Here is a 14,593-nt window from a genome sequence, read left to right as displayed (position 1 = left end):
GGTGGGTAACGAGAGATTTAGAGGGATTTAAATTTGAGGCCTAGTATTTAGGCGCTGGGTGACAGGTATGGGTTTAGTGACAGAATTAGACTTGGAAATACACAGTAGCGGGTGTGTGTGAAGTTATTCTGAATGACCCAATGTGCACCTTCAATATTATATACCCTTTTTGGGATAGATTTCAAATAGCTCTGATATAGCAGGAACCACTAAATTATGAAATTGCTAAATTGGGAATTGTATTTCAACCCAGAACAAGAAATGTGCTTGAACGGACACTAAATAACTCGCCCAGCTACAGCACTAGGGACAGATTTAGCTGGATATAAATTTGAGGCCTAGTATTTAGGCGCTGGGTGACCGGTATGGATTTAGTGACAGAATTAGACTGGGATATGGCCAAAAAATAAACAGACTATTGCTGGTTAAATGCACTTGGTGTGACAGCTTCACCCTGATGTAGGCTTTAGCCAAAAAACAACCACACCATTGAGGGTTAAATGCACTTGGTGACAGGCGCAGCTTGCCCCTGATTTTGTATATGGCCAAAAAATGAACAGACTATTGCTGGTTAAATGCACTTGGTGTGACAGCTTCACCCTGATGTAGGCTTTAGCCAAAAAACAACCACACCATTGAGGGTTAAATGCACTTGGTGACAGGCACAGCTTGCCCCTGATTTTGTATATGGCCAAAAAATGAACAGACTATTGCTGGTTAAATGCACTTGGTGTGACAGCTTCACCCTGATGTAGGCTTTAGCCAAAAAACAACCACACCATTGAGGGTTAAATGCACTTGGTCGCAGCTTGTGCTGGCGCACCACAAGACACAAAATGGCCGCCGATCACCCCAGAAAAATGAGACTGACAAACGGTCTGTGCAGCCTAAAAACAGTGAGCAATTGAGGATCAGCAGCTCAATGATCCACAGCTGCAGATCGATCAGTTAATCAAGTCCTTTGGAGGAGTTAATCTGCCTAATCTCGCCCTACTGTCGCAGCCGCAACCTCTCCCTACGCTAATCAGAGCAGAGTGACGGGCGGCGCTATGTGACTCCAGCTTAAATAGAGGCTGGGTCACATGGTGCTCTGGCCAATCACAGCCATGCCAATAGTAGGCATGGCTGTGATGGCCTCTTGGGGCAAGTAGTATGACGCTTGTTGATTGGCTGCTTTGCAGCCTTTCAAAAAGCGCCAAGAAAGCGTCACAAAAGCGCCAAGAAAGCGACGAACACCGAACCCGAACCCGGACTTTTACGAAAATGTCCGGGTTCGGGTCCGTGTCACGGACACCCCAAAATTCGGTACGAACCCGAACTATACAGTTCGAGTTCGCTCATCCCTACCTATAATGTCTCTATAGTTTTGTGGGAGTTGTGTCACGGTGTCTCCTACCTGGGTACGGCCGGGCTCCTGGCTCACTTGCAAAAAAAAATTGAGTGTAGTGATAGTACGAGTAATAGAGGAACTTGGCAGAATAAATGATGTCCATGCCTTTAGATGAAGTTCAAACGTTGCTTTACTTGAAATAACTTTTATCCAAGCGGTATACAGCTTGGTCCCAGCAGGTTTTGGCAATCATTGGCAGGAATGAGTACTTCTGCTTTAAATGTGGAGCTTGCAGGATAAAACGTCTGCTTGGTAGCACTGTAACTGTGGCAGGATTAGCTTCAGCACTTATCTCGTACCTTCTTCTGTGTGGGGACAGACTAGCTGAGGAGGAATTGGCTTCTCTTAGGACTCTGGACTTATTTCACATATGGATTCTCAGGGGATGCTTTCTTCCTGGAACTCTGGAGGTTGTCTGTAGTTTCTGCTTTTCTCATCCAGCTGAGCTGAAGGTGCTCAGACTAGGAATATGGCCAAGTCTCAGCCGAGACTAGGTCCTTGCTGTCTTCCCTATGCAGGGGAGCTCCTGGACACTATCACACCGCCTTCCCCTGGCAGGGGTGGCTGGAACACTGACTAAACTTCCTTCTCCACCCATGCTGCAGGATGTGGGACCAGCCAACTCTCTCCACAGAGGGGGAGCTAAGCTGGAATAATCCATTCCAGCTAAGGCTACTTTCACACTAGCGTTCGGGTTTCCGCTCGTGAGCTCCGTTTGAAGGAGCTCACGAGCGGACCCGAACGCAGCCGTCCAGCCCTGATGCAGTCTGAATGGAGGCGGATCCGCTCAGACTGCATCAGTCTGGCGGCGTTCAGCCTCCGCTCTGCTCGCCTCTGCACGGACAGGCGGACAGCTGAACGCTGCTTGCAGCGTTCGGGTGTCCGCCTGGCCGTGCGGATCCGTGCGGATCCGTCCAGACTTTCAATGTAAGTCAATGGGGACGGATCCGTTTGAAGATGCCACAATGTGGCTCAATCTTCAAGCGGATCCGTCCCCCATTGACTTTACATTGAAAGTCTGGACGGATCCGTACTAGGCTATTTTCACACTTAGCTGTTCTATGCTAAAAATAATGCAGAAGGATCCGTTCTGAACGGAGCCTCCGTCTGCATTATTATGAGCGGATCCGTTCAGAACGGATCCGCCCGAACGCTAGTGTGAAAGTAGCCTCAGATATACTAAACTGTCTCTGCCAATGTGTTGCTGCCACCTACTGGTAACCAGGCAAACTACATGAACAATTACATTTAACATAGATTTATATGCACATTTGTGGAGGGCATAATATAAATTACATCTGATGACAGTATAAAGGCTCTTAGGAGATAGTAGCAGGGTAGAGGCGTGTAGTAACACAACTCTGGGGTGTTACAGAGGGAACTGCTGTGGTGGCTGGCTGCCACCTCTGTTTGTCCACTGGATGGGATGATGCCGCTTCATAAGGTTCAATAGACCTTTCTATTTGCCTACGTGACTTCTGCTCTTTATTGCTTCTCATATTGTCTCCTCCTCAGCACCCTGATCCGTCCCCCAGGTCCTGACTAGAACACAATCGTCATTGGAGTCCTCAACCTCGTAGTCACTTCTATCATGATAGGTTCTTTGGCCACACTCCTCTGCTCTTCCCAGACTGCCTCAATGGAGAATGGACGATTAAGGCTTGATGCTCAATTTCAACTTAACACACAGGTAGATTTTCAGGAAAAATTTGATTCGCTGCAAAGCCTAATTTTTTTGTGCTTCGTTGTAACGAATCGATTTTCCTTGAATAGCGGTAAAAATGAAAAAAAAAATTATACTTACCTCATCAGTTTGAGTGTGAAAAGTCGGCCTCTGTCATCTTGATGAAGATCCCACTCAAAATCCTGTGTGCGGTGACATATGACGTCACCACGCTGGCCGACGTGATGTCATCACGGGCAGTACAAGATTTCCCACTAACTTATTAATCAAGATCAGGGCCGCTAGCCCTTCGCGATCAAATGGATGAGGTAAGTATGATTTTCTTAATTTTTAAAAATTTTGCATTGTAATATTAATGTCAGATGCCGTGATCAGCTATGAACATGGTATCTGAGGGGTACAATAACGGTGAGCGGCGCAATCGCTGTTCCCTGTCATTGCACCCACTACTTACAAAGAAATGCTTCATTTGCACAAACCAAATAAAATAAAATAAATTGGGTGAAGCAGCTGATTCGAATTTTTCAAAATTTTACTCATCACAAATTGCTGCAGTAATTATATATATATATGCTACTTTATTAAATTGACAGCATCCTCAAAAGAGAATTAAATTACGACCATATGAAAACTGAAAGGACATAAATGAACAATTAAGATGTGACGCTCAATTTAAACTTAACACACATAGGTAGATTGCTGCCACACTGTGGGTATTGTGGCAGTAAGTTGCTTAATTAAATTGAAAGCACCCCCCCCCCCAAAAAATTTTTTAAAACTGCGACTGTGTGGAAACTGATATGTCAATGGAGAATGGAAGATTGACGCCTAATGCTCAATTTCAACTTAACACACACAGGTAGATTGCTGTCGCACCTTGGCTATTGCTGCAGTAATCATGTATATTTGCTGCTTAATTAAAGTCAAAGCACCCTCAAAAAAAATATTTTATTGGACCTTGTGGAAACTGAAAATATGTAAATGGTCTATTGAGGTGTGATGTTTGTAATGTTTTAGTGCATTTGTCTGAAACAAACCCAGAAAAATTTGGGTTTGTCTGCTGTCCGAAAAATTACAAAGTTTGGACTGAACTTGGTTCGGTCCAAATTGGTTCTCTCATCCTTAGGTGGTAGTATATTTAATTGCTTAATATTATATCAGGGTAGGGCTAATTTATATATGCAGATTCCAGATTCTGGTACAACATGGCATGCCCTGTACACAAGTCTTGGGGAACATAGTACCACGCCATTTATCACCAGGACCTGGCTCGGCAATAGGCAGCAGTACCAAGTGTAAATGTTTCTATAAGCAGCATTTACATTTAACTGGTTCCACATGTTTTTTTTATGGTACCACACTTTATGATATGTTTGCTCAGAATTAAATGAATCATGTGGACAATTGACAAGCAGTTATGGTCAGTCCGCAGTGTTCGCCGGCAAACACATGCGGGCTGCCATCTTTAGTAAGGTAGACTCACCCGTCCGAGGATGCACAGGTAAGCCCTTACCTGTGCCGGGAGTCGGTCTTAAATCAAATGCAGTCACCGGGAGCAGGCAGTTCTGAGAACAGCCTGATGAAGGCCCCTGGCGCCTGTTCTCGGAACTGCCTGCTCCCGGTGACTGGATTTGATTTCAGACCAGCTCCCGCCACAGGCACAGGTAAGAGCTTACCTGTGCATCGCCGGACGGATGAGTCTACCTTAATAAAGATGGCAGGCCCGCATGTGTTCGCTGGCGAACACTGCGAACTGACTATCACTGTTGACAAGTGTAAATGGCCCTTTAATGAGGGTGTATTCAGGCTTAGTGCCAAGGGCAACATTAGCTGTAAATACGGTCCCAGGCTGAACCTTCAGAATCATCTCCTCTGGTGGGCCCATGTTACCCAAGTCCAGCATTAGATACTACTAAGTATTATATTAGTAACTGCAATTTCATCTCAAGAAGAAACACTACAAAAAGTTGGATCCATGCACCGACCTTTGTAAGATCTGAACCTCTTTACCAAAAAATCAGCCTCTTCAGAAATCTTGTTTTCAATAGCTTCCTTTCCCATTCCAAAATCTCGAAGTGTTGACAGAGTGAATCGTCTCATCACTTTCCAATTCTCATTGTCAGCAAAAATAACACCTGAGGGCATGGAGGACATAATGAGTGAAAAATACAAGTTAATGGAAAAAATTTCCCGCTCAGTGGTTAATTCCGAGAACCCTACAGCTCAAATAGACAAGCGTTTTCATAGATATAATAAAATCTTCTCAGGATGAGCCCGTTTAAGGGTACTTTCACACTAGCGTTTTTCTTTTCCGGCATAGAGTTCCGTCACAGGGGCTCTATACCGGAAAAGAACTGATCAGGCATATCCCCATGCATTCTGAATGGAGAGTAATCCGTTCAGGATGCATCAGGATGTCTTCAGTTCAGTCGTTTTGACTGATCAGGCAACAGATAAAACCGTAGCATGCTATGGTTTTATCTCCGGCGAAAAAAACTGAAGACTTACCTGAATGCTGGATCTGGCATTTTTCCCCATAGGAATGTATTAGCGCCGGATCCGGCATTCAAAATACTGGAATGCCGGATCTGTCCTTCCGGCCTGCGCATGCGCAGACCGGTAAAAATGTGAAAAAAGATACAAGACGGATCATCTCGTGAACATTCATTTTGCAGACACAGCCATATACATTTCAATCCGTATTGGCCGTTTCGGTTGGTCAAAACTACCCATACATGTTCAATAAAACTTTGCAATGGACGAATGCTCTTTCTGGGAATATTCTCTCAAAGAAAGATCTTTCATTCATAAATTATGTTTCTTTGAATTATGAAACATTTTTTGTCCCACTATTGGCCGAAAATATTAAAACGGTCTATCATGGATTGACCAAAATGATCTTTCGTTGTTAAATTTCAACTGTCAAACATTTGTTTTGGTTGAAATGGTCTAGTCTGATCATCTTTAGACTAATGTGTATGGCCACTAATGTGTATGGTCTGAAAGGACCATTGGGTGACTATCTGTACTCCATACGGCTTCAGTCTTCTCTACTGGGTGCTCGACAATCTTTCACAGTGTGGGACCCAACATTTATAACATATACAGTGGAGTGGGCTATAGAGAGCTGGACATGCCATTAACCTTTCAATAAAAAAAAATAAAAAAAACATAACCTGCAAATGGTTAAAAAATAAACCAAACTCACCTTGTTGATCCTCTTCAGTCACGCCCAGGTGCCCACTGCACTCTACTGCCTGCTCCTTTTCTAAGGAGGAATTGGCTAGGAATACTCAGTCAATCACATTCTCGAGCTGCAGCGATGACCTGCTTTAGGCCTCATGCACACGACCGCTGTGTGTTTTGCGGTTCGCAAATCGCGGATCCGCAAAACACGGATGGCGTCTGTGTGCGTTCTGAAATTTGCGGAAAGGCAGGGACAGCCATTGATATAACTGCCTATTCTTGTCCGCAAAACAGATAAGAATAGGACAGGTTATATTTTTTTTGTGGATCACAGAACTGCGCAACGGATGTGGACAGCACACTTAGTACTGTCCGCATCTTTTGCAGCCCTATTGAAGTGAATAGGTCCGCATCCAAGCCACAAAAACTGCGTATCGGATGCGGACCAAAACAACGGCTGTGTGCATGAGGCCATATCCAGTGTTTGGCCGAACTGTATCCTGAGCCATTTCCTACTGTGTCAAGAACAGAAGCAGGAAGGGGAGTGCAACAGAGACCTGGGTAGCTTCAAAACATTAGACCATTTGGAAGTATTTAATGTGCTTGAATACCCTTTTAACTTGCATAGGGTAGGTGGAAAAGGGTTAAATGAGGTTTTTGGTAGGGTAAAGGTAGGATGAGTATATAGACAAGGCAGGTAGAACATATAGAGAAGGTGAAGGGGTTGTGAAGTCAGAAATAGAGGAAGCGGTTATATTGTAGTTTCTTTAGCAATACAAGCTATTTTTGGAGGAGCCCAAACTGGAGCCTCCTATAATCAGCTTGTCTTTGGGGGACCCCCCAACTGGAACTGAGGTTTTCCAAATCTTTTAACCCCTTAGTGACCAAGCCTGTTTGGGCCTTTATGACCAAGCGTTTTTCTTCCTTTTTTCATCGTCGCGTTCCAAGAGCTATAACTTTTTTATTTTTTCGTCTATATAGCTTTATGAGGGCTTGTTTTTTACGGGACAAGTTGTAGTTTTTAATGGAACCATTTTTGGGTACACATAACTTTCTGATTAACTTTTATTAACTCTTTCTGGGAGGGAGATGGGGGAAAATAGCAATACTGCCACTGCGTTTTTACATTATAAATTTTACGGCGTTCATTTTTCGGTACAAATAACATAATATCTTTATTCTCTGGGTCAGTACGATTACAGTGATACTAAATACTTATAATTTTTTTTACGTTTTACTACTTTTTTTTCCAATAAAACCCCTTTTATTAACCAAAAAAATGATTTTGCATTGCCACTTCACAAGACCCATAACTTTTTTTTTTCTTTTTCTATGGAGTTGTGTGAGGGCTTGATTTTTGAGGGACAACTTGTATTTTTCATTGGTATCATTTTGGAGTAAATGGCGCTTTTTGATCGCTTGTTATTACGTTTTTTTCGGTGGAAACTAAGAATAAATTAGAAATTCTTTATTTTTTTTATTTTTATTTTTTACGGCGTTCACCATAGGGGATAATTTATGTAATATTTATGTAGTCCGGGTCGTTACGGACGCGGCAATACCAAACATATGGGGGATATTTTCTTTTTGCAATTTTTTTCATTGAAAAGCGTATTTTCAATGAAAAAAAAAGCATATTTTTTTATTTTATGGAATTTTTTTTATTTTATAAATGTGTATTTATTTATTTATTTTTTTACTACTTAAAAGTCCCACAAGGGGACTATAATATACAGTATTTTGATTGCTTTTAAAATGTAATGCATTATCTCTATAAGGCATTACATTTCAATAGCATTTCAATAGCATTTCAATAGCGATGCTATTCAAACCTTGACCAGCAGGTGGCGCCAGAGAGGCACGGCCTGCTGGAAATAACTGAAGACAGGCTCGGGGCCCTGATCGGAAGTGAGGTAAGCTTCCGAACACATCAGCACCCCGCGATCTTATTTTCGGGGTGCTGATGGGAGACAGAGGGAGTCCGCTCCCTCTGTCACCACTTTACATGCAGCGGGCGCCATTGCGCCCGGCATGTAAAGGGTTAAACAGCCCGGATCGGCACTCCTGCCGGTCCGGGCTGTTAGAGCAGGGTACCGGCTCTCATGTGAGAGCCGGGTCCGTGCTCCCCGCTGCACGGGGGAGCCGTGCAGCGCTTAGACCGGGCCGCCATAAAAACGCGGCAGCCCAGCCTAAGGCCCCTTAGTGACCGCCGTAAAAACACGTATGGGTGGTCACTAAGGGGTTAAAGGGCACTTATCAGGAGATTTGTACCTATGAAACTGGCTGACCTGTTGCAAGTTGGCAGCTGGAGGCATCTGTGTTGAACCAATGTTCAATCTTGCGCTGCTTCATGCGCTTCTGGAGGCGCAGTTTAGGGAAGAGGCTCATGGGCAGTTCTCTTCTGTAATGTAAACCTTTTCCTGTGCTGGGCCTGGGCTGGATACTGGAGCACACAGTGCAGCGGCGGACTTTAGGAGAAGTCATGGGCAGGCGTGATCACCTTTACACTGCCTGGCCCTGTGAATCAAAATGCAGAGCATGCGGCAGTTGCAGAGAGAGCCGAGCCTTTAGGTGTAATGGTAACGCCCCCGTTGCTCCCAGAGAATCATTCGCATATTTTAAAAAATAATTTTTCGCAGCAACGCGGGCACATATGAACATGGGACCAACACAGTTGCCTTCAGCTGCCAAGAGCACACGTTTAACAGGTCAGCCGGTGTCATAGGTGCAAATCTGCCGACAGAGGCTCTTCTAAACTGAAATAGGCAAAGAATAGTTCATAATATGACCTTACCGTGTCCTTTTATTATTTCATCAAAAAGAGGCACTTTTGGTCTTCCTGAAAACTCATCTGCATGATTGACAAGGGCGTCTTTCACTGCATCATATCCACACAATACAACGACTTTCTCTTCTCCTAATTTTATGGTATATATCGGTCCATACTTCCTGGACAGCTGCAAAGTAAAGTGGTGCGATGCTGTCAGTTAAACATATATCTTACTGATATTCTTCCTGCCTTCTATGGAGAACATACTTTATTCCATTAAAAATACAGAAATTCTGATAGTCTGACACTTATCTTTGGCATCTGATCCTCTACCAGATCTTTGTCCAACCTGAGCAGAGCAGAGACCCACTGCATAAAGCAGCTCCCATCCAAAAGAACTACTGGTAGTGCCCATGTGTTGGACAATCATTGATATACAGTGCCTTGAAAAAGTATTCATACCCCTTGAACCTTTCCAAATTTTTTCACTTTACACCCACAAACCTAAATGCATTTTATTGGCATTTTATGTGATAGACCAACACAAAGTAGCAAGTATGTGTGATGTGAAAAGAAAATGATACCTGGTTTTCAAAATTTGTAATAAATAAAAATCTGGAAAGTGTGGCGTGCATTTGTATTCAGCCCCCTTAGTCAATACTTTGTAGGACCACCTTTCACTGCAATTACAGTTGCAAGTCTTTTGGGGTATGTCTCTACCAGCTTTGCACACCTAGAGGCTAACATTTTTCCCATTATTCTATGCAAAATAGCTCAAGCTCAATTAGATTGGATGGAGAGCTTCTGTGAACAGTAATTGTCAAATTTAGCCACAGATGCTCAATGGGATTTAGGTCTGGACTTTCACTGGGTCAGTCTAACAAATGAATATGGTTGTTGCCCTGCTGGAAGGTGAACCTCTGCACCAGTCTCAAGTCTTTTGCAGCCTCTACCAAGTTTTCCTCCAGGATTGCCCTGTAATTAGCTCCATTCATCTTCCCATCAACTCTGACCAGCTTCCCTGTCCCTTCTGAATGTCTATGCTCCTGAGGAATGGGACTCTATGTATCTCAAAACGCCTTGAGATTTCTTCTAATAAAGCACCTTATGTCTTGAAGTCCTCCAGGTCATCATCTCTGTGGATGTGGTGTTTTTAACATTCTACAGGCAATCACGGCAAGGGAGGAGAGGGTGTCAAGTGTCTTGAGTTTATCTTGTACACCCTCCTCCCTAGTGAAGTGACATATTTGACCCAACTGGCCTATTTCTTTTAACATATGTGTTACAATTTTAATCATTGTGTACACCATCTATGGGTTAAGAGATAAGATTGCTCTCCTTTATACTAATTGTGCCTTTTATCCTATTCACTCGGAAAATACGTTGTGGCGCCCCACACCCTTGTTGTTTTTACTGTTCAGATATACGGTCCGCCACTCTTGGTGAGTCTGTGCCATTTTTTTGGGTTCTGCGGGTTGCAGGCTATCACCTCAACATCTCTTTGATCTCTGATTGCCTCACCTAGGTGTTCCATTGGCGCCATTCATCATCCCTTATCACTACCTTTCCTCCCAATCTTTCTCCTATTTCTTTCCTAGTTGCTCATTCCCTCCCCTTTGTGTCCCACTCCAATTTTTTATTTTTGTTCCTGCTGAAGAAAAGCATCCCAACAGCATGATGCTGCCACCACCATGTTTCACAGTGGAGATGGTGTGTTCAGGGTGATGTGTAGGGTTAGTTTTCAACAACAAATAATGTTTTGCATTTAGGCCAGAAAGTTCAACTTTGGTTTCATCTGACAAGTAGAGATGTCGCGAACATAAAATTTTCCGTTCGCGAACGGCGAACGTGAATTTCCGCAAGTGTTCGCGAACGTGCGAACCGGGCGAACTGCAATAGACATCAATAGGAAGGCAAATTTTAAAACCCACAGGTACTCTTTGTGGCCACAATAGTGATGGAAAAGTTGTTTCAAGGGGACTAACACCTGGACTGTGGCATGCCAGAGGGGGATCCATGGCAAAACACCCATGGAAAATTACGCAGTTGACGCAGAGTGTGGTAAGTTGAAATCGCAATGCGATTTATAGAACTTGAATTAATCGCATTGCGATTTCAACTTTCTCAAATCCAACAGTACATTCTAGCATGGAGTCCGTTCCCATGGTGATGGGGACGCTCCATGAGCACGGAAGTCGGCAGAAGTTCTGTTGAAATCGCAATGCGATTTATAGAACTTGAATTGATCGCATTGCGATTTCAACTTAGAGCTTCTGCCGACTTCCGTGCTCATGGAGCGTCCCCATCACCATGGGAACGGCTCCATGCTAGAATGTACTGTCGGATTTGAGAACGTTGTAATCGCAATGCGATTAATGCAGGTTATATTAGTCACATTGCGAATTCAACTTAGAGCTGCTGGGTTCCTAATGGTTGTATTGCTAGTATATAATGAAGATTGAGAATATAGTGCTATATACGTTATATTCGTCAATTCTAGCAATACAACCATTAGGAACTTAGCTCTAAGTTGAATTCGCAATGCGATTAATATAACCTGCATTATTCGCATTGCGATTACAACTTAGATCTGAGTTCAAAATGGTTGTATTGTTAGAATTGACAACGAATATAGCACTATATTCTCAATCTTCGTTATATTCTATCAATATAACCATTAGGAACCCAGCTCTAAGTTGTAATCGCAATGCAATTAATATAACCTGTATTAATCGCATTGTGATTACAACTTTGTGACACTGCAGCTTCAGAATTAATCTAAGATGGATGCTGTCCTTGCTTTTTGATAGGGGAGGGTCTGGGAGGGAGGGTCTGCTGCTGATTGGCTGGAATGTGTCTGCTGACTGTGAGGTACACGGTCAAAGTTTGCTCAATGATGATGTATAGGGGGCGGACCGAACATCGCATATGTTCGCCTGCCGTGGCGAACGCGAACAAGCTATGTTCGCCGGGAACTATTCGCCGGCGAATAGTTCGGGACATCTCTACTGACCAGACCACCTTCTTCAACATATTTGTTGTGTCCCCTACATGACTTGTGACAAACTGGACCTCTTATGGTTCACTTTCAAAAATGGCTTTCTTCTTGCCTCTCTTCCATAAAGGCCAGTTTTGTGGAAAACTTGACTAATAGCTAGCCATTCTGTGGACACATTCTCCCACCTGAGCTGTGGATTTCTGCAGCTCCTCCAGAGTCACAATAGGCCTCTTGGCTGCTTCTCTAATTAGTGCTCTCCTTCCCTGGGCTGTCACTTTAGGTGGATGGTCATGTCTTGGTAGGTTTGCAGTTGTGTCATATTCCTTCCAATTTCAGATTATGCATTGAACAGTGCTCCGTAAGGTGTTCAGAGCTTGGGATGTTTTTTTAATAATCGAACCCTACTTTACACTTGTCCACAGCTTTATCCCTGACTTGTCTGGCATGTTCCTTGGCTTTCATGATGCTGTTTGATCACTAATGTTCTCTAACAAACCTCTGAGGCCTGAGAATAAATTACACACAGATGGACTCTATTTACTACTTATGTGACTTCTGTAGGCAATTGGTCAAAATTGGTCCACTGAAAACAAATGCACACCAGACTTTTCAGATTTTTATTTATAATTTTTTTTTGAAAACCATGTATCATTTTCTTTTCACGTCACACATACTTGCTAATTTGTGTTGGTTTATCACATACGGTAAAATCCCAATAAAATACATTTAAGTTTGTGGGTGTAAGGTGAAAAAATTTGGAAAGGTTCAAGGGGTATGAATACTTTTTTCAATGCACTGTAATTGAGAGCCTTGTAATGCTTCTCTCTTTATGCAGTGGAGATATGCATTTGATAAACAATGACCCTATCAATCATTGAAGTACCAAGCATACAGGCATGGCCTACAACTGCTATGAAGCCAGTGGTGAGAGAGTGTCACAAATTACAATGACCTGCTTCACCTGTTCCATTTCACACATTTAGGGCCAGTTCACTCAATGGATTTAGAAAAACACTCAAATCAGAGCAGAATCCGCATGTTTTTTGTGTGGTTTGTGACATGTTTTTTATGTGGTTTTTGACACTTTTTTTTCTAACCAATGGGTGTTCACGTCAATAAAAAAGCAGAATTTTCAGCTCAAGGCTTTTGAAGCAGGTCTGCACCAAAAAACGTACAGAAAGCACCAAAAAAAATTACAGACTTATATGGAGCAATTTTTTTCAGCTTCCTATTCATTGCAAAAGGAGATTCAGCGCTGATTCTGGCTGAAGATAGGGCATGCTCCTTCTTTTTTCCATGCTTATTTTTTATGTGTTAAAAAAATTAATAAAGCAAGTACTACTTTCTATTGAACAGGTGGCTGTTTTGAGGATTTTTTTCTGAGCTGATTTTGAGTCATAAATGCTCCAAAATCAGCAACAAAAACTCCATATGAACTGGCCTTTATAGTGTCTATCTGCAGCCTTCACTAGAGGGAACTGGCTGCATATATATTTATACAGCTCCCACAGAGTGCGATACTAGCTGTATACTAGTGGTAGCGGTGTACAGCCAGCATGATCTCATTTCATGTCATCTCTCTCAGAACACAGAGCTTTTCTTTACAGGTAGATTATGATATTAATCAGTGCAGAAGTTTGGATCTCATTTTGCCGGGAATGGTGGACATAAACTTTAGTAAATTTGACAGAGCGTTTAATAGTGGGGCCCATTCTGAGTTTTGCTTTGTGAGTACTCTATTGATGCCAAAAACAATTGATATTGGGATGGTCCTAATAGTGGGACCTCCATGAACAGCTAGTCACTCGGAGAGGCAATGAGCTTGTAACTTTATACAAAGAAAATCTAGCAGTATCTCTGATTCAAACCCTGTTCTTTATAACTTATGCAATCCTACCCACCAGAAACTGTGAAGTCAAAGCACATATACAGTTGCAAGAAAAAGTATGTGAACCCTTTGGAATTATATGGATTTTTGCACAAATTGGTCACAAAATGTGATCTGATCTTCATCTAAGTCACAACAATAGACAATCACAGTCTGCTTAAACTAATAACACACAAAGAGTTAAATGTTACCATGTTTTTATTGAACACACCATGTAAACATTCACAGTGCAGGTGGAAAAAGTATGTGAACCCTTGGATTTAATAACTGGTTGAACCTCCTTTGGCAGCAATAACTTCAACCAAACGTTTCCTGTAGTTGCAGATCAGACGTGCACAACGGTCAGGAGTAATTCTTGACCATTCCTCTTTCCAGAACTGTTTCAGTTCAGCAATGTTCTTGGGATGTCTGGTGTGAATCGCTTTCTTGAGGTCATGCCACAGCATCTCAATCGGGCTGAGGTCAGGACTCTGACTGGGACACTCCAGAAGGCATATTTTCTTCTGTTTAAGCCATTCTGTTGTTGATTTACTTCTATGCTTTGGGTCGTTGTCCTGTTGCAACACCCATCTTCTGTTGAGCTTCAGCTGGTGGACAGATGGCCTTAAGTTCTCCTGCAAAATGTCTTGATAAACTTGGGAATTCATTTTTCCTTTGATGATATCAATCCGTCCAGG

At 42.8% G+C, this 14,593-nt stretch overlaps 1 protein-coding gene across 1 annotated transcript in view; it reads right to left on the bottom strand.

Moving 5' to 3' along the window:
• The window catches only part of LOC122935130 (cytochrome P450 2K6-like), a 97,610-nt gene that overhangs the window by 32,113 nt on the left and 50,904 nt on the right, over positions 1 to 14,593 (bottom strand). Inside the window, exons 3-4 of the mRNA XM_044290896.1 lie at positions 9,055 to 9,217; positions 5,060 to 5,209 (exon numbers count right to left, since the gene is read on the bottom strand). Of these exons, the coding sequence (XP_044146831.1) occupies positions 5,060 to 5,209; positions 9,055 to 9,217 (313 nt within the window). The remainder of the gene's footprint in view (positions 1 to 5,059; positions 5,210 to 9,054; positions 9,218 to 14,593) is intronic.

This window comes from Bufo gargarizans, chromosome 4, assembly GCF_014858855.1.
Source record: "Bufo gargarizans isolate SCDJY-AF-19 chromosome 4, ASM1485885v1, whole genome shotgun sequence".
Classification (NCBI taxonomy): Eukaryota; Metazoa; Chordata; class Amphibia; order Anura; family Bufonidae; genus Bufo; species Bufo gargarizans.
The sequence above is the reverse complement of the archived record's forward strand: the minus strand, read 5'-3'. Positions and strand labels throughout refer to the sequence as shown.